This window comes from Malus sylvestris, chromosome 5 (genome assembly GCF_916048215.2).
Source record: "Malus sylvestris chromosome 5, drMalSylv7.2, whole genome shotgun sequence".
In the NCBI taxonomy this organism is placed as follows: Eukaryota; Viridiplantae; Streptophyta; class Magnoliopsida; order Rosales; family Rosaceae; genus Malus; species Malus sylvestris.
In genome coordinates, this window is record NC_062264.1 from 32,949,209 (window position 1) to 32,969,992 (window position 20,784).

The window sequence follows — 20,784 nt, forward strand, 5'->3', positions numbered from 1 at the left end:
GAAAATAATCATCTTTCTGTTGTGACACGTAATCTTTTCATTCTCTACATCGTTTTGGTAGCGTACTGAGCCGTATCACTTCCCTTATTACAAGCTCCCAAGATTCACCAACCAAATAATGAATATTTACCACTTCAGGCAACTGTCTTTTTACCTACTTCGATTCTCTCCATTAATTCTCCTCAATTTTTGCTAACTGAAAGGAAAAAAGTTAACTTGGGTAGAATGTACCAACCATGTCATTCGTAAAGCATTTAAAGTATGAGAGTTATTTTGCATTTTTTTTTTATCTCATTCATGCAATTGTACGTTAGTCTAGTCTCACCGCATATGAGAGTTGTCATACTTACAAAAATACTTTGATAGTGTTATTATTATGTATGATAAAACTACCAAAGTATCTTTATCAGAAGAGTAAAGAATTGAGCCTCGCCGATGATAAATTACCTAAAACTCTATGCTTATTGTGCATGCAATTATATCTTACCTGATGAGTGATACGAAAACATGGAGATATCAACTAATGTGATGAATACTACAAGAAAACATTCTATATCCCCGACTGTATGCAAGAATCGACTCCATTTATGGGAATTGGACCCAAAAATATCATTTTGGTTTGATTGGAGTGAGGGAATAATAACAGGTTAACAACGCATCTTGGTCCCCCTCATTAGTCACACCTAACTTATCTTTTTCCTCACAACAATTGAAAGCAGGAGCAATTTGGTAAACAGGACCATCTGTGACTTGGCTTCTAATTCATCATTCCTAAAACTATCTACCATTCACAAGAAACTCTATCACCCAAACGTATAAACAATGAAGGTAGAAAATGAAAACCAAAAGTACCACATCAAAGGCATTTCATTAATTTCAAAAACCCTAAATTGTTTGAAGCCCTGATTGCTAAAAGGAACATAAAAAATAAATAAATAAAAAAACAGTTCTTATGGGACGATGTCCTAATTTTACAGACATGTTTGAGTCTCCCCCGCCGGGGATACACGCCCGCTCGCCTAAATGCAAAAACGCTCGAAAGAGCCAACTTCCCAAAGCCGAAATAGCTGCTCCGATTTGTAGGTCATGCTTGAACCATGCAAATATATGTACAGGAGCATCTCAAGCCGAACATAGATAAGGGTTTGATAAAGTGACCGTTGGGCTTGAGCTCGGCAAGGCTCTCCATGAATGTCATGTTGTTGTGGATTGCGATGGTATCCTTGGGTGGTTATGCTCACCTTCATAGGTAACAATAAGCATCGAGGGTTCTTCCAAGCACCTCTCGACATGCTTCCTTGCTGGACAACCTCTCATGCTACTGCATTTATAGTATCCCCTGCACAAGTTAATGCAGCTTCAATGGTTAATTAAGTTCTTGAGAAGTTTTAACATAGATCTTCGACAAGCATAGTAGTATTGAATAAACTCAAGAGTGAATATCAACAAGCATTATCAAATATCAATTACATGTCATATTCAACTTGGATTCTTTCTGACATTTGATTTCCAAGCATATGGATAAACACGAAATTGCATAGAAGTGTCGAAAAAACTTGAAAGTTCAATTAACAAGCCTCATCAAATATCAATCCATGTCATATTCAAACTTGAATTCTTTGAACAAATCTTGACCCTAAATTCGATTGTAAAAATAACTAGGGATAAAAATTTAATTAAAATTTAAAAAACCGCCTAGGCCCCCACCCCTGCTTGCTGCCTGACTAGCGCCTTTTAGAACCTTGATCATGTATGTTAAAAATACACAGAAAAGTATTCGTGAGGATCGACTTGGGATGTCCCAGTCTAGATTTATTATTGACTAGATTTCTTTGGCCTCTTGGTTATAGCCCCGTTTTTCAACCAAAACAAAAAAAAAAAAAACAAAAAAACACAAAAAAAGGTTAACACTAACACTCACTACATTCAATATTCAACCATGCTAATTATCAACTCTGCATATTATACACAAAGCATTGGAAGAAGATATTGCGCATCAAATGAAATCAATTTCTCATTCGAAATGCAGAAATATGATACCTAGGGTGAGGGGAACCCTTGATTGGCTTCTGGCCATATTTCCGCCATGAATAATCATCAGGAGGGATATCTGCAAGCTTGTTACTGATAGCAGGCACCTTAATTGACCTTTTCACCCTATGCTTCCTGCCAGAAGAACATAAACATAAAATAGTTAAAAAGCAAGTATAACTGCTCCTCCATGACAGGACACAAAAGCATTACAAGATATTACTGAACCAAGTAGAGCATAAGGAGACAAATCCGACCTCTTCTTTGAGCAGTGACATCTACCACTGCTACCAACGCATTTAACACTCCCATCGTCTCCCCTAGCAGAACACTTCCTCTTGTGATGTGAATTCTGATCCGAAGAGAGAGGAGCCCCGATCAAATGGAAGGAATTACCATCGAAGTTAGCCACACTTCCATCTATGCTCAAGGAAGAAATGAAGGATCTCGTAGATGACATTGTAGGTGTGTAGCTAGAGCTATCAAAATTCAGATTTATGCCGCTGTTGCTCCTACGATACATCATTTCTGTTTGGGGCTTCATCTGCTGCTGCTGAAGTAACATCCTCTGCTGCTGTTGCTGTTGTTGTTGATGTTGCTGCTGCTGTTGTTGGTGAAAGAAGTGATATTGCGCCGGCGGCACTTGTTGGGCAGGATGAATTGGGGTTTTCCCATTAGCACTCAATTCCAACGATGGATTCCCCAAACACAAGGAACTTTTAACATCTAAACTCAAATCTTGAGTTGGGTTTTCAGGAAATCTAGATTGAAGAAAGTGGGGAGTTTTGGATGGACGGTCCCCAATCGAGTTAGGATTATCCAAAAGGATTCTTTCAGGAAAAGGGATTTGAAGCTTCTTGAGCTTTCTAACTCTAGCATGACCTAAACCAGTATTGAGAATGGAGACAACTTTCTTAAACCTAGACACTGCCTTTCCAGTTTCCACCATTAGATTCCTATACTGAACTTGATCCTGTGGCTGAGACAAGATGCTAAGAACTCTATGGCAGCTCTCAACAGCTGCTTTGTTAGCTTCTTCAACTTCCTCCATATCTACCAAAACTACCAAAAATAATTAACCCACAATTCTAAATCCTGAAAAGGCTAAAAATTGACACAAAACACACCAAAAACTCAGCAACCCAACCTAATTTATAGAATGTTCAGCAATCCACAGCAGATAAAACAACTACCCAGATTACCAAAATCCCATTTTTTACCCCCACAAGTATTCAACTTTCTAATGAAATTTCACCCAGGAGATGAAACAACCAACTGGGTTTATGAAATTTGTCAGATTAGAGGAAACCCCAGATGGAAATCAAGACATTACAGCAAATAAATTTGGTAAAATTGTGAGTTGATTGAGGGAAGAAAACAAGAGAAGCAAACGAACGGACCTTGTTGGAGTTGGTGCCTTCAAAACCTAGATTCTCAATTCATGCTTTTGAGATTGAAAGGTGTGAAGGAGAAGACTTTTGCTTTGCGCTTGATAGAAATCACACTGCCACAAGAATACAAAGCCAAAGCCACCATCTTTGTTTTATTAATATAAATTACCCTTTTTTTCTTGAGGGAGAAACCCAAAGATTTGAGCAGAGGAGAGAGAGAGGAGAGGAGATATAAATAAACGAACAGTGGAGTGCCAGAAGAGGAGAGAGAGAAGGCTGAGGAAATAAAATGAAGAGATGAAACTGCCGTCTATGTCACAGATATGAAGGAGGGGGGGGGGGGGGGGGTCCCAGCTTGAAGACCTTTGTTATTCTCTTTTCGGAAATGGTCTTCCTCTACTCCATACAGACGTCCACAAAATGTTAAAGTGAGCCTTTGCTTTTACGGTCTACACGAAGTTTTCTTTTTATTTTTCTCCCTTCACTTTTTCTTTGTTTTCTTTCAAGATTTGATTTTTCCTCTTTCTCTTCCCCCCAATTCAATTTTCAAGTTTTTAAATTTGGTATTTTTTTCCTCCAATCCAGCTTTTACTTTTGTAACTTGCATAAAAAAACTGTCTGCTCTGACCAAATTTACGGTGTAACCGATAATATATTTATCTTTCTTTTTTATCTATTTGAAAATGTGCGGTTACATTGTTGAATCTCTCGTGTGCTTAGTGAGTGTCAGATAATGGTAGGATTGTTGAAGAGGTAGATTTCGCTTGGCCTCTTTGCATGTTGTGCAGTCCCTGCAAATTTCGATTGGGCGTCAAAAAATGAGGACAAAGACGGTTTCATATAGTCCATTCATCGATTGTCTGCATGTCTTTCTTTTTCTGTGTAAAATGACACTTGTTTGAACGTACTCACATGCATAAACGTCCGTTAGGTCAATTGCATAGGGTACCACGCTTGTTTCCTTGCGCTCGAAGTTTAAATTTTTTTCATAAAATTGAGCAGAGTACCGGTTAAAGTACTGTTTTGCCAAATAAGAAACAACTCAAATGCACGATGCTGTATTATATGGTAAAGTTGGATAAGTTGTAAAGATCAAAGTATTTTTTTTTCTTTGTTTAATTTTTACTCACCAATCATCGTTGATAAGATTTGAATTCATTGCTCAACAAAACGAAGTTCAAGTGCCAGTATATCAAGTGATTATGATAATCTACTATATTTTAACAACTTGGAGGCTGGAACTTCGTCATAACAAAGATTAGATGCAACTCTCTTTCGTTGCTTAATCTTGAATGTTTTGAAAGAAAAGCCAATGGTTAAGTTGTTTTTGTCAAATTACATCAATTGCTAAAACATTTTACGTAACTAGATTTAAATAATGACTAACTATAATAAAATAGCAATTACATGTCACTACACTAAATAGTTAAGGGTGGTCATATTATATTCCGTTTATTCTTCAAAAATTGAAAACTAAACCTTAGAATATAACATGCTTTGTTCACTGATTTAGACGTCACCCTTATTCACAATAATTTTTTCGCGATAACCGTGAAAATGTTCAGTAACTTAACTGTTGATATTACAATTACGATACTTATAAAGAGAATATTATCAATGTAGTGGACACCTTAAATCAAGATAGCGATTGAGCAATCGATCTTATAGACAAATAAGATTGAGAATCATCGTTACGAAAAAAAAATTAAATGAACTTATCACTCTTCTTATATTTTATTTTCATGCAAACGATATATTTATATTTAAAAAATAATAATTAATTAATTTCGATCTTGTTGAGTAATAAAAAAAATATTTAAAAAAGAAAAGAAAAGAAAGAACACGACATAAACAAAAGCTTTTGCTCCTTACTTTGCTTTGAAGTCTTATTTTCCCTCTGCTGCGCGGCCTATCTCATCTCAACGTCCGTTCAAGAGTGGGGCCCAAGGCCCAGTCCAGCAGTCGAGAGCATCCAATATAGCCGTTGCCAGGACGGCTAATCATTTATCAACACGTGTAAAACTGAACCCTAAAGTCTGACACGTAAAACGATGTGCCGTTCTGACTGCTTGACAATTTGTATCCTTCGCCGGGGAGACACTGTTACTTCGGTGACTGGACCCGCCATGGGGCCCCACCGGTCCTACCTCCGTTGACTTTACTCTCTCTCATTGGCGTAATCAGCTCGCTTTCAATTAAAAATTAATTCACTTAATAATATGATGTAATGCCTAATTAGAGATCTTACATGATTATTTTTGTAGTGCAACTCGTGCGGGATAGATGGTCAACCAACCCTAACCTAATTTATACAATTCGAATTTGGGTTAGTTCGGGTCATGCAGGTTAGTTGGATTCGGAATTTAATTAGGTTTGGATTTATTTGGGTTGGGTTTGAATTCGCCTAATTTTATTCAATTTAATCTTATAACACATTATTTTTTATGATTTTTAAATTTTGAATAAAAAAACTATTAGTTACATTTTCATTTGCACGTCATCAATTCACAAAAAGGCCAAAGCAAATAACTTGGAGACTAATAAATATTTCAAAAATTCAAAAAAAAAATTAAATAACAAGACGTATACCAAAATTTCAATCAAAATAAATATAAAAGCAACACAACTTCAAGTATAGTCATTCCAAAACTTACATATAATTTATATAATATGAAGTGGAATGGGTAATATGTACATGAGAGAATTGGGGCTCAAAATCAGGTTTGGCTTGAGTTGACATGGGCGAGAAAGGCATCCACCCTACCCAACCCAACCAAACAAATGATTGGGTTAAGGTTGCGTTTGGGCGGATTTTTTCTTCATCTAACCAACTCAATAGGATTTGAAATCGGGTTGGACATGGACGGATCCAGGTTGACCTAACTCAAGTAGCATCTCTAATCATTATACAATGTTCAGCAACTATATTATGATTCTGAAGAAAAAACCATTATATTATGATTTTAAAACAAGGCGATCGTCGCTTAAGCAGCTAGAAACGTTTATCTCATTGTTTTTTCATGCGTGTTATTCCTTTTCTTCAATATTGATTGTGTTAAAAAAAAAAACTATATGCAGAAACTGACTGATATTAAGTGAGATGTTGTTACTTATTAGTGTGTTTAATTAGTTAAATGGACAAAACATACTCTTTATAGATGAAAATGTAATTAGCAATCACGTGGTTCTTTCTTATTTTGGTGGAAACTTATAATTGTTTTAGTGCATTGGAGCAAAGCAACTTTTGCCTTTTATTTTTGAAAGAAAATATCGAGTTCGGAATGAAACAGAAATAGAAGTTGACACAAAACTAGAAGAAAATAGTTATTCCAAACATTTTTGACCAAAATTGGAAATAACAAAACACACTTATATGCATACTACATAAGGTCGGCCCGTTTTTGTTAATTTGGGTCTCTAGGCGAGCATTCGAAGTGGAGTCCTAGAATAGACAAGGGTGTTTAGAATTTGGTGTTTCTTTTGGGGAATGTGACAAAGGCCAAATGGTTTAGCCGTTTAGGGTTTGGTGTCTGGCAGTCTAGGGAGTGCAACCAAAAAAGTAAACATATTTGTTTTTGAAGTCGAAAATAACAAGTTTGAGTAACTTGATGTTTCACCTTTCACGTACAAAACAAGTTTGTTGTTTTTTATTCAATAATTATACAAAACAAATAAATCTTACAAATGTTGGGCTCAACCACTCAATCAAACTGGCTATTGTGTTTAGAGACAAAGACTCAAAGTCTGTAAACATCTTATTTGAACAAACACAATATTTGTAATATTAATTTAAATATATAAAAATTGATGCCCCTTCAAAGTGGGGGCCCTAAGCGGCCTGCCTACTCCAGCTACTCTATGAGCCAATCATGCTTAAGGCTTATAAACAGAAGTTCGGAGAATGAAGCAATTCCAACACTTTCAGTATTTCACCATGCATGAATTTGAGAGATCAAAACATTCAATAACCCAAATAACACAATTCTATATCACCCAAGGATGCAAATTACATTAGTGTGCTCGTAACGTTAAATTTTCAGAAGAAAAAAAGGAGGAGGAAAAAGAATAAAAACATAATTATGAGTAATAAAAAGTAGAGAAAGAAAAGTTGGATTAAAGCATGGTTTTTCCCACTCAAAGTGCACGAATTCATACTTTACAACGTTTAAGTCGGGAACAATTCAGATCTTATAGGTCAAAAGGTTAACTTTATCCAAAATGTAGAGCCATGAAAACACCAATAATTTACTTTTTTTTCCCTTCTCCTTTATCTATAGTTTTATTTGCGAGGTGCAGAGATTTGTCCTAAATTGGGAAGTTAACGAATCTTATATAGGCTTATAAGGAGTTTAGTTACTATTCACTGCCGACTTGTTTTATGGATTCCTTCATAGTATATGAGTATGTTGGTTCACTGTTCATACGTGAAGTTTAAAAGTAACATATGCAGCTACATCACCCAACATGTATTGTTTACATGTGTAGTTTAACTATCGCTATACGTGGACAAACCAATGAGAATGTGGAGAATTATTCCACTTTGAAAAGTTAAGTAACTTTGCTTTATTTTCCATTTCTTTAATTATTATTTTTTTCTTTAATTATTTAAGAAGGAACTAACGTGGACGATTGGATTTGTAAACTGAAAGATCTTTGAGGAATCGCAAAAGCTTCTTTGTTCCATCTTTCTTTTCCTTCCCTTCTCACTCACTCTTCTATATATACAAACTAATGATTTCCTTCTTGTTGCTTGATTGAAGAATCAAACCCCCTCCAGCTCACTTTAGCGTCTGCATGAGAATCATGCTCCTTGAAACCCTACATTCAATTCATTAACTATTGGGTTGGTGTTATCAACACATTTTTTTGTTTATTTCTGTTTGTTGATGTTGTTCAATTCATTCGATATGACCGTCAGAATTTGAGAAGGATGTGCGAGAGGTAAACAGAGGTGTGTGAATAACACCACCCCAACTATTATTGTACAACAGTACTGAAATACAATCACGTTGTACGATCAAATCAACATATTACAATTATAATATTAAGAATCAGTTTACTCGGTATACAACCCAACGGTATTCCAAAAATACAATTAAAAGAATTTGTGAACAAAATGGCCATGGTAACGTTAATGAATCCACCTTGTCCTCCAAGACATTCTGTCCCATTTGTCCATCTGGTCTGTCTCTTTAACTTTGATTGAAGAATATTTGCTTCCCAAAAACCCCGATTCCACACGCTATCTTTTCGTTGGGAGCAAATATTTCACAAGCTTTTGTGGTACATCACATGCATGGATTTGGTTTTTAACAACTTTATCCTTTTGTTATGCCAAAAAATAAAGTAAAAGAAAGAAAGAAAGAAACGGATAGAGTGCATTGGGATCCGGTAAGGCTCTGTACGGCCATCATTAGATTGGCAAAGGGGAAATCACATTAACTTGTCTTTGCTCTACAATCTAGAGCTCCACCCAGTTCCCATGTTTTAGAGGGCAGCCATGAAATATTAGCATGCGTCCTCTCAAATAAAGCTTTGCCTAGCTTCATTTTTTATACAAGCGATTACAACAAATGAAGAATTGTACTTAGGACTTCTAATACAGATGTAAATGCTCTTAACCGCTTGAACTTTTTAACGGGTTAGACATGTTTTGGGGGATTTGTAAACCCCGTTGGATCTCATTTGATCAAACAGGATCGGATGCGGCCTTTTCTACCACTGTGAATAATCGAATGCAGACGTTCAAGAAGAAAATCAAAGAAAGCCCATACTTGGGCATGACCAAATAAGAACAACTCTCTTATGAGAACTTCCCCAAGACTAATCTTACGGGATGCGAGTGGCTGATCGATTGGTTGCAATACGCCAATCGACCAGCCAGTCTCATCTCAGAATCTTCATCACAGTTGAGGGCAGTTACGAACTTATAAATGGGTCCGTTATTTAACTCTTGAAACATAACTAGGAGTCCATGGTTCCCTGTAAGATCAGTCCTAAAAACAACCTAATTACGCCGACTCAACTATTGTTTTCTTCCCCGTCCTTTCTTGGTCGGCTGTGCGTCCATCTGGTCTTTCCCAGTAACTTCTGATGGATCCGCTGTTCAAAAGGAGAACAACAGGAAATGTGAATTAGTTTTAGTTTAGCAGAAATAGAACTAATAACATCAAGGTCATACTGGAAACAAATTCAAGGGAGGGAATTCCATTGCATTTGAAACATGTTCTCGAACATCCCGAAAGCTCCTTTGTAATTAGTGAAAGGAAACTTCGGTAAAAGGTGGCTACCCCACTGTTCGTGTTCAGACACATAGCAAGCAATCTAATTGCTTACACATAAATACAACCGGACTGGGACCTACAGTTGTGCCAAAAACCTTTTCGAAAAAAAATTAATATTTAGGCTTGGATAAAGATACTACCTTCAGGACCTCGGGACATCAAAGTGAAGAATATGTTGTTGAGTTTCTCCATCTTCTTAGCGTCTTGCGCCTGGTCTGTTTTGAATTTCAGACACTGCAAATGCAAAAGGATCCATCACATGAGTACATCAGGTAAGCATGTAATCGACGATGATGTAAGTGATATGCATCCATTTTCTTGAATCTAACAATTTGAGTTGAGTAAATTGTAGCTATGATCTCTTAACTTTAACTCAATTGGAGCAATGGTCCCTCAACTAAAAATCCATTACCATTGGTCCCTCAACTCATCAAAACGTGTAGCTATGGTCCCTCAACTAAAAATCCATTACCATTGGTCCCTCAACTTTAATTCAACTGAAGAAATTGTCTCTTAACTTTAACCCAATTGTAGCAATTGTCCTTCCAACATAACTCGTTTTGACAAAAATTTTGACGTAGTTGACGAAAAGGACCATAATTACACACTTTGATGAGTTGAGGGACCCTAATTATATAAATGGTTATTCCAACATAACTTATTTTGACAAAATTTTGACGAAATTGATGAAAATAACTATAGCTACACATTTTGATAAGTTGAGAGACCAATAGTAATGGATTTTTAGTTGAGGGACCATTGCTCCAATTTGATTAAAGTTGAGGGACCATTGCAACAATTTACTCATTTGAGTTTTAAAGAAAATATCCCCAGTTTCTAGCACAGCCATAAAAGACACTTCAGTTCATGTTTTCACTACAGGATATATGAAGCCTGTTCCACATATGAGGAAAGCCTAGGTGACTTTCCATATTACTGAAATGCATAAAGACAACCTTAATACAGTCAAATTTCACCCAGACTTCTGCAATTAAGACTTGTCCACCAATAAAAAGACACAAACGGTAAGACAGAAGAAAAAAAATATGGCCATGAAGCTAAAAACTATCGCCAGTAAGGCCGCCTCAAGTTCAGTTTGGGAGCAATTTGGCAAGAAAAGAGTTCCTTCAAGTATTTTTTTCACATAACATTCAAAGAAGTATCACTCTATGCTCAATGGTGAAAAAGAGAGCATGAATGAACACTTTGAAATAGATTGAGTGACATCAACTGTTGGTACCATATATTGGGCCTCGTATATTTGGGTCTTGGGCCTTGTATTTGGGCCTCACACTAAAGCCCATACTTTGTAAAAGAGGAGGAGCCCCTTATTCTATAAAAGGGGACTCCTCCCCTCATTCTAAAGGAGGAAAAGAGCCAAGCCTAAGAAGGCTAAGAAAAGCTTTCATTACATTCAGGAGAGACCTCACACCACCGAGGCTCTCCTCTCCCTTCTCTTCTTTCTCTGGGGGACTTCCCCCAAACACTTGTATCCATACACTTACATAGAAACAGAATCAACTACAGTGTGGACGTAGCCCAAACATTGGGGTGAACCACGATAAAATCCTTGTATTCTTTGTGTTCTTTGTGTTCTTCGTGTTCTTGAGCGTTTGTGCAGATTCACGGTCGGATTTACGTTGTTCCAAGACCGCTCCGGTTTTGTGCATCAACATTTGGCGCCGTCTGTGGGAATCGATACGAAAAGTTGTGTCGGTTCTTTTTCATTTTTTCATCTCCATCGTAAATCTGCAAAAATTTGCAAAAAACCCAGTAACAGAAAAGATCCAGATCTCAAAATCACTCATCTCTCTCTCTGGAAAACTCTGCAGTCTTAAGAAACCATCCAAAAACCCATTTTCCATCTCTCTCTCAACAACACAGCTACCACCGCGTCTTTTCATGTCTCTAATTCCAGATCTCACCCTATCCCTCTCTCTAAAACTTTATCCCTCTAAAAAACCGAAACAAACATTGTCTTCAACCTTTAGACTTAGAGGAAAGATGGAAGACCCTGTAAAGAAGAAGATGATGATGCTACGAAGAAGCTACTTTGCTCCTACCTCGGCCTGAGCCCTGGGTGTCTTCCTTGCCAAAATTATTCGACAACTTCCAGGAGCTCCAAAGCCAAAAGGAGCGAGCTCTCTGCGCAGATATGGAAGGCGGAAGAGCAAGTGTGATTCCTAACTTCCAGGCGAAAAGAGGAAGACACCCACCAAGGTTCCGTTTTGCGAGGTCGTGTCGCCGCAGAACGCCATTGCGGACGCCAAGCTCAACGCCGGAGCTAGAGCTCAACGCCACCAAGATGCCTTCATCAAAGTCGTTGGTTCAGAATTTGTTCAGAGGTATTTGGGAGAGGGTCCACGAATGGCACGGCAACTCAGCGAAGGGATGGCCGATGATAGGCATACAGGGAGCCAGGCAAGCTCAGGCTCCAGCCATGAGCGAACCATTCGTCACATACCCACCACCATGCAGCTTCTTTGTCCTAAGCTTTCATATTTCAACATCCATAGCTGCCAAGACCGGAGCTATCTGTATTTGCTTGCAATGGGATGGAGCTGGGTAGTACCACTGCACATGATTTGCAGGTGCAAGTGCAGGTGCAGGACATCAGGAAAAAGAGGGAATGCAGGCTGCAGCAACATTAGTGAGGAACAGAAGAAGTGGAAGCTCCACTCCACCTTCCATCATACCCAACAGCAAAAGAAGAGACAGAAGGAATAATAAAGAAAGTGGAACGGGTTTGGTGGGAAATATCCCACACCCCATTGTCGGCCAAGGAAAGAAAAAGAAAAGGAAAAAGAAAAAAAAAGGAAAAACGTTTTCTTTTCAGAAAACCACCAATTATGTCTCCACCATGCTTCCACCGAAAAAAGGAGAAGATTCTTTTTCTTTGAATATTTTATTATTTTTATAATTATGATTAAAATAATTATTATAAAATAATGATTATATTATTTCTATATCATGATGACTCATGATTAAATAATATAATTATTATAAATGATATCACATGATTAATTCCACGTTATTGATTTATACAATCATACTTATACTGTCATTTGTTGTCAGGAATTATCGAGCAACCAGCTCTACTGATCAACATTGATCTCTTGCCCAACCAGGACATCCACTTGCTTGGACACCCACGGGCTCAGACACCATTCATTTTGGGCACTTACAAAATCAAACCCAACTTACAGACCCGAGTCATGTCGAGAATCAACTCATACTGAGTGCATGTAGACATAAAGTAGATACTTGCAATGAGGAATACCACGAGCCGAGCCGCCTCGCAACGAGCATAGCCTCTAGCCGAGCCGCCTCGCAACGAGCATCGCCTCCAGCCGAGCAAACGCCTCGCCGCGAGCATAGCCTCTAGCCGAGCAGCCTCGCAACGAGTATCGCCTCCAGCCGAGCAGTCTCGTAACGTGTGATACCTCTAGCCGAGTATTGCTTTATGTTGAGCATTACCTTGGGTTGAGTACTGGTTCAAGACATCTAGCCACTTCGGCCCGTACATGGATTGGATTTGAAGTCTCCAGCCAAAAGACTCTCTTGACTGAAGACTTGGGGGACTCCTGTTGGTACCATATATTGGGCCTCGTATATTTGGGTCTTGGGCCTTGTATTTGGGCCTCACACTAAAGCCCATACTTTGTAAAAGAGGAGGAGCCCCTTATTCTATAAAAGGGGACTCCTCCCCTCATTCTAAAGGAGGAAAAGAGCCAAGCCTAAGAAGGCTAAGAAAAGCTTTCATTACATTCAGGAGAGACCTCACACCACCGAGGCTCTCCTCTCCCTTCTCTTCTTTCTCTGGGGGACTTCCCCCAAACACTTGTATCCATACACTTACAGAGAAACAGAATCAACTACAGTGTGGACGTAGCCCAAACATTGGGGTGAACCACGATAAAATCCTTGTATTCTTTGTGTTCTTTGTGTTCTTCGTGTTCTTGAGCGTTTGTGCAGATTCACGGTCGGATTTACGTTGTTCCAAGACCGCTCCGGTTTTGTGCATCAACATCAACAGTAACAGATTGTGTAATCTAAAAACAGAGGTGAAGGAAGCTGATCTAGGTATTTCTGCCACAAATAGGAGGTAACCTAAGTTCCCAAAGAAAAAAAGAAATCCCAACACAACCACACTAGTCTAAACAAAAAAAAAAAGTTTGTGAACCTAATATCTCGCAAATGAGAGAGGATCCTCACCGGATCCTCTTTGTGAGGATCCCGCGGATCCTCTTTGTGAGGATCCCGCGGATCCTCTTTGTGAGGATCCCGGGGATCCTCCAATCACATCCATTCATCGTACATCATGGGATCAGTTTTTGTCAAGTACTGTTTATATTCAATTTTAAATAAAAAAATTTACAATGATTTCTGACCGCACATAACATAATCTAGCATTTACCTTCTTCAAAAAGTACAAGACCAGCTATGAATATTTATGTGTAAATAACTTCTTTGTGGACTAAACATCTCGGTAGTTAATTGTAAGCACATATATTAAAAGAACCAAGGAAAACTCATAAGACAAAGTTCTATGCACAGACTACGGAACTCTAAAAGAATAACACCAAACTCGGAAAACTACTGGATGTTCTTAAACACAAGTATAATTGAGAAACAATGCACTATAACATGATATAAATCCTTTAAAAACCAATTTACGATTGCACATTGAGTAAATACACGGTATCAAAGGGGAAAGCAATTAGTACCTCTTTATTATCAGTAACCTTAAGAACCAATTTCCCCTCGCAATGCCGGTACTTCATCACGTATCGAGTCTGCATCAACAAACAGATCCATCACAAGCGTTAGAAACAGTTACGTATCAGTCTAATAAAATCAATTCCGATCACCTAGAACTCGTTTACAAAACGTAATCAAAACAGCAATAATTCGAATACGGAGAACATGATTTTTCGAAGAATATTAGTCGATAAAAATCAATTATACCATTGAAGACTAGGGTTTTCATGCACTGAAATCAAGCAGCAATCAAGAACTATTGCTAACTTCACTCGATTTTTTAAAATTTTCTAGCAAGCCAAACAGCAAAACAAGAAAAAAGAATAAAGCATAACGTACAGATTCGGGATCGGCGCGGAAAAGCTGGACGGATCGCTCGACGAACTCGTCCCAGGAAGTTATGTAGACCATTGTTGCGTGGATCGCACTGCGGCTTTCGGAGAGGGGGAGAAGGGAGAATTGGGGTTTTTGTGTTTGCTAATAGGATGGATGGGCCTTTTGGGGATTTTACTGAAGTCGGGTAGGGAGGAAATTTGGGCCTGTAAGATCATAGCCCATCCCGCTTGTGAGCGTCCGACTAGGGAAGCAGCCGGGTCGGGGCGGGTATGTCATCATATGGTTAATTAGATTTTACGCCCTTTACGTTTGAGGTGATTATCAAAATGGAAAACGAACTTTTAGTTTTCTCGTATTGTATTTTTAAGGTATTGACATTGTATCAATTTGTATATTCAGTCTGATTGATTGTGTGAAAATTCAACAGATGATACGGTATTTATAGTTAATAATCAACAAGAAGGCCTCAACTTCCAAGAGACCTTCAGTCCTGTGGTCAAACCGGATACTATTCGGACCATACTTGCCCTTGTTGTTTCCAACAATTGGTCCCTCCAACAACTCGATGTGCGTAATGCCTTCCTTAATGGGATTCTATGTGAGGAAGTTTAAATGAATCAACCACCTGAGTTTGTTGATTCCTAGCATTCTAAGCATGTTTGTTGACTTCAGAAAGAGCAGAGAAGTAGCCTTAAGGTTCGATATTAATCTACTAAACTCATGCATTTTCAGTTTTTGTAGTTCAATTTTTGTGGCTCGGTCTAAACTGAACTATTTCAATTAAATTAAACTAACGTCATGATCATTGTTTGGTGAACTTATAAACTGGACTATAGTCGAACATATTAAATCTTACAAGTCCCCTCCACACAAGTGATGAGACTTCGTATGAACGACTCTAACTCAATTTCAATCTCGTTCGGTCCCAACCACCAGACGAGCTAACTCGAAGCTCGAGAGGGAATTGCATATAAAATTCCGTATTCTTTTTATGCAGGCTGCATACAGATATTATCAGAGTGAATGTAGCTTAACCCTGCTGCCATTTATCATTTTCTTTGGGGCTTTTGAACTGCTTTCTCAGCTGCCAGATATCCACTCGTTGAGAGAGGTAAATGCCTTGAGCACTTTTAGCACAATTGGCTTTGCCGGCACAACAACTGATGTCACAAGTTAAAGTAGCCTAGCCTACTTCTCCACAACATATATATCAATCTGTCAAATTTTGCTTTTTTTTTTAAATTTGAGTTTAATAATTCTTTCTTCTTGCTTACTAGGGAAAAAGATTGATAGAAAATCAGTTAGTTACAGTTCGGATGGAAGCTAATCTTCTAAAAACTTCAGAGCCTTCAATTTGTTAAGTTTGAATTATGTTTTGATACCAGAATACAGCGAGAGAGCCTGCAAAGAAGAACGTGTACAAAGATGTATCAGCAGCATATGCTGTCATTGTGTTGAGCTACTGGCAACTGGCCTTTACTGGCTACTGGGCTTTTGGTTCATAAGTTCAACCTTATATCCCTTCCCACATTTCAACGATTAGGTTTCTTAACCCTACATTTGGACGGAGAACATATTAGATAGGGCCGCCTTAATAGGATAACTCTTATAACGAGTGAGACCGCATAGGCTTTGTTGAGACCGAAACACAAAGGCGGCCACATGCTTTTGTGAGATGTATTCTATGAATGATGTGATCGAGACACCTCTACACAAAGTTTGCTCTTTCGAGGAAACTCAACAGATAAGTTTCTTAACCCCATTTTTACCTCTTCCAAATCCCAAGTTTATTTTCTTCGTCTGAATGCAGTGTTAAACCCCTACTATTTTCCCAACTTTGAATTCACTTCTGATGCTGTTTTTACATTTCATAATGTGTAGATATATTGCAGGCCAACGTATGCCTACTTTGAGGAGGGACTCATGTCACAAAAAACCACCTGCACGGTCATTTCTCGCTCCGATAAACCCTAATTCCGCCTTTTTTCACCTCGATATGTATGGTTTTTATCACTCATGTTGCAGCAGCCATGCCTTTCGGACTTTGTGTTCCCTGCATTGGCATATTTAAAAGCTAGAAGTAGGCAGACCAAAAACACCAAAATGTACCTTTCTTCGTTGCTTCTCAACTTTGCAATGGTTGCTTGGTTCTCCGTTGTGGCAGTTTTGGGCTGCACTGGTGGTGTCAAGTTTGTTGTGGAGGATGTCAAGACTTACCAATTTTTTCATGATTTGTAAACAATAACATCTGTAAGTGCACAAAGACAACTCTAAGTTTATGATACTTATACTATTCGCTTATTCTTTGGTCTGGTCATTAAGTTAAACCTAAATCATTCTGATGCAACACTTAACAGACTCATTTTTTACTTACATGAACGCCATATTGACGTATAAATTAAACAATGTCATCTAAGCAACAAATAAGAAAGTATTTTTGAACAAAATCTTTAACTATAGTCACCGTTTGACGATTTTCATGAATGGATTGAAAATAAGTCCACTGACCCTTTTAAAAATCTTCATAATATTTTTAAACGGAAAATATTTGACATAAATGAAAAGTATTTAACATTGGTCAAAGTAAGTGAAAATTTTAAATTAGATAAATTCAATACTAATTTATTATAATGAGCCCATTGTGTCCAAATTCTACACAATAATTTAACTACCACGATTCTCCGTCATGCTAAATAAGTACTCAAATCCATCCAGTCCTATTGTGATCGCTCACATTTTTTTGCCTAGTTCCAAGTAGCTTGTAAACGTTTGACCATTGCCCAAAAATGGAAGTCACTTTGCCTTTTTATAAAAGCCCAAGGCTCCACCACCTCCACTTGGGGTCAGTTTGGAATCGTTGTGCTTATTTACTGGACAAGGATTGTCTGTCATCTTACTTCTCGTGCTTTTTCATACTCTTTTATTTTGTTTGATCACAGTTAAGCCATGTTAACATTTTATATTACTATTCATTTTTGTCTTATTATCTCTATAAAAAAATAATATAAAATGTTGACGTGGCTTAACCGTGACCACACAAAACAGGAGGGCATGGAAGGGCACAGAAAGTGGGAGGGCAGACAATCCTTGTCCTTATTTATAAGGAGGCAGATTATCTGCTCTCCTGTTTGGGTGCCTTTCTCATCTTCTCTTATTTTGTGCGGTCATGGTTAAGCCACTTCAACATTTTATATTAACATTTTTATAGAGATAATAAGATAAAAAATAATAAGAATATAAAATGTTGACGTGACTTAATCATGACCACACAAATAGGAGAGGATGAGAATGACACCCAAATAGGAGGGCAGACAATCTGCTTCCTATTTATAACTTATGGTGTGAAATAAAATAGTTGGACTTTTGACAAATTGTATTTTTAAAATTATTGTGAGTATGAAAAACAAGTATAAAAGTGTTAGTTAAATATTAATATAAATTTTTTATAGACGTAATGTAAAAAATATTTTTCTATTAACTTTTCGTTGAAAATATAGCTCTCAAGAATGAATGAGATCCTATTCTCTTTGTGAGGATCTTGAAATTCTAAAATCGTGTTTGTTTATTGTACATCATGCAATCAGAAATCATTTTAAATATTTTTATTTAAAATAAATATAAATAGTATGCGAAGAAAACTTATCACACGATATACAATGAACGGACACAATTTAAAGATTCTTAGGAGAGAATCCTCATTCCTCCAGAATATCTAATCTTTTTTCCTTCAAATATAACCTTCCATCAAATCACGCATCTCTTGCCCTTCCAGTCTCACCTTCCCCAAAAGCACAAAATATCAGGCCACCACAACAGTCTCACGCCAAGAATTACAGAGACCTACCTCTCTCTCTCTCTCTCTCTCTCCCTCCTCTGTTCTGATCACCATTTTCTCTCTCCTAGGGTTTAAATTCAGCTCTGCTTCCATCTTGAACCTCTGTAAACCTCTATTCGTCCAGCTCCAATGTCTTTAGATTCGCCACCCCGCTACGGCACACTCCCATCCGCCTCCTTCACCACCGCCACGCCCGAACCATACTCACGCGCCAGGGCCACGACCCAGTCCTTCTTCGCCACGCGCCGCCCATGGCTCGAGCTCGTTCAGCCCTTCTCTAGCTTCACGCGCCCCTACACCTTCGGCGAAGCCACCGTCCGAATCAAGCGCAACCTCGGCCACTTCCGCGTGAACTACACTATGCTTGTCCTCTTCGTCCTCTTCCTCAGCCTCCTCTGGCACCCCTTCTCCCTCATCGTCTTCCTCCTCGTCTTCGTCGCCTGGTTCTTCCTCTACTTCTTCCGCGACGAACCGCTCGTAATTTTCCACCGAATCGTCGACGACCGCGTCGTTTTGGGGATTCTCGCCGTCATCACCATCGTGGCTCTGGTCTTAACGCACGTGTGGCTGAACGTGCTGGTATCGGTTCTGATTGGGCTCGCGATTGTTGGGTTGCACGCGGCGTTTAGGGGGACGGATGATTTGTATGCCGACGAGCAGGAAGCTGCCGAAGGTGGGTTGCTTTCGGTTGTGGTGGGCAGTCCCAGGCGAACACGGTACACCCGCGTTTAGCTGATTGCAAAATACTGGGTGCCATTGGATCCTTGCTGGGTAGAAGAAAGTTTCTCTCTTTTTGGCATTGTAAGCTCACTTTAGATCTGCTTTTAGGTAACATTTCATTCAATCTTGAGCTAAATTCTTTGCTTTTTTAGCTTTTGAATTCAGCTGCTTTTTCGATAGAGGTTACGGGTGTCCCTTTTTACTTCTCCCACACTTCTTATTAATTTATGTCCGTTGATTTTCTTCAATTCATCCGATCCGATGACCAAAAACCAAAAAAGTGTGGGAGAAGTAAAAAGGATTGTGTGGATATCACACCCCTTCTTTTATACTTCACTTAAGCATGTATCAGATTGCTCTGGTTGCTGCCAATATATAGTGTTGATTTCAAGTGTGGTTGTTGAAAGAAGGGAAACATTGTAATCTTGTTGAGTTATTGGAGTAAGGCCATTAATCTAATCGAGTTTATAATCGAAGTTTGCTTACAGTTTATGTGCATATTATGTGACGGATTTTAATGAGTTGCGTTTGCAAATGTATGTGCCAAGCAGTGTTCTTTGTGGCATATTACTTTTAGTTTTGATTTCGTAACTTTCTTGCATTTGTATGTGTTGCCGCCATTTGCATTTGAGTGTTGAAAGCTCGATATTTGCCTTCGTCAACCATCTCTTGGCGACTCGTTACATGTAAAATGCCAAATAGTGTTCCTCTGCAGCATATTACTTTCAACTTTGATTTTGTTTTCTTGAAGTTCGTTATTCTGTGTTTCTGGTAAGTTTCTTCGATTGGGATGTGTTGCTTTCCATTTGCGCATTCGACTGTCGATTTCTCAATACTTTCTTTCATCACAATATAACTTTGTACAATCTGAAGTTTTAAAAGCTAATAGATACTTCATATATAATTGTTCTCACTCATCAGTTTAATGGCCATGTATACCCCACATATGTCACTACTTCATATATAATAGATACTTCAGACTTCTATAGGACCCGCATCGTCGAAGTTGAAGGCCGGAGAGGGAGCTAAGCATGTGCTTCTGGTATGGCCCGGCATACCATCCTTCACAACTCCGTTGATTTGTGATGATACAGTAGAGATGCAATGCTTTAATTTGGGCCACGTGACGATAAAAGTTATCGAATTGGTTATTCGAAAAGGGAAGGCAAGAAGATGTGTGCAAAGTGTATGGCTTTTAACACAATTATTTTGTGAAGATGTTTGAAGGGTAGCTGGTTTTCCATTTGGGAGAGGAGTATAGATTCAATAATGTATTAGCTTACTTTTGTTCCACATTATTCAGGAATATTTTTGTAGGGTAAGATTAAGCAACTTGGCATTCATTAATTATGTATTGGAAGCCTGTTTACTACAGTGTTATATGCTAATGCTGTTTTATTATATGATAATGGTATTTCTGCTTAAA

The 20,784-nt window shown here is 38.3% G+C and overlaps 3 protein-coding genes and 1 pseudogene across 7 annotated transcripts; 2 read left to right on the forward strand and 2 right to left on the reverse strand.

The window, feature by feature from the left end:
* Positions 1-849: 849 nt before the first annotated feature.
* On the reverse strand, positions 850-3,711 carry LOC126624266 (probable WRKY transcription factor 21). Of its 2 annotated transcripts, XM_050293300.1 has the most exons (4): positions 3,432-3,711; positions 2,289-3,084; positions 2,041-2,166; positions 850-1,339 (listed from the first exon to the last, which is right to left on the reverse strand). In XM_050293300.1, exons 2-4 carry the CDS (start codon positions 3,080-3,082, stop codon positions 1,195-1,197), a joined length of 1,065 nt encoding a protein of 354 aa, XP_050149257.1. In that variant the 5' UTR covers positions 3,083-3,084; positions 3,432-3,711; the 3' UTR covers positions 850-1,194. The 2 variants fall into 2 exon arrangements, with proteins under 2 accessions (XP_050149257.1, XP_050149256.1); XM_050293299.1 differs by having other exon boundaries at positions 2,289-3,711.
* A 5,500-nt stretch (positions 3,712-9,211) lies between these two features.
* On the reverse strand, positions 9,212-14,967 carry LOC126623452 (signal recognition particle 9 kDa protein). The gene is made up of 4 exons (XM_050292366.1): positions 14,807-14,967; positions 14,434-14,502; positions 9,847-9,940; positions 9,212-9,524 (listed from the first exon to the last, which is right to left on the reverse strand). Exons 1-4 carry the CDS (start codon positions 14,876-14,878, stop codon positions 9,448-9,450), a joined length of 312 nt encoding a protein of 103 aa, XP_050148323.1. The 5' UTR covers positions 14,879-14,967; the 3' UTR covers positions 9,212-9,447.
* Positions 14,957-17,041, forward strand: LOC126622796 (GABA transporter 1-like; annotated as a pseudogene).
* A 1,496-nt stretch (positions 17,042-18,537) lies between these two features.
* LOC126623450 (PRA1 family protein F2-like) lies at positions 18,538-20,784 on the forward strand. Of its 4 annotated transcripts, none has more exons than XM_050292361.1 (2): positions 18,538-19,466; positions 20,338-20,784. In XM_050292361.1, the coding sequence occupies exon 1, from the start codon at positions 18,768-18,770 to the stop codon at positions 19,368-19,370; it is 603 nt and encodes a 200-aa protein (XP_050148318.1). In that variant the 5' UTR covers positions 18,538-18,767; the 3' UTR covers positions 19,371-19,466; positions 20,338-20,784. The 4 variants fall into 4 exon arrangements, with proteins under 4 accessions (XP_050148318.1, XP_050148319.1, XP_050148320.1 ...); XM_050292362.1 differs by having other exon boundaries at positions 20,348-20,784; XM_050292363.1 differs by having other exon boundaries at positions 18,538-19,439.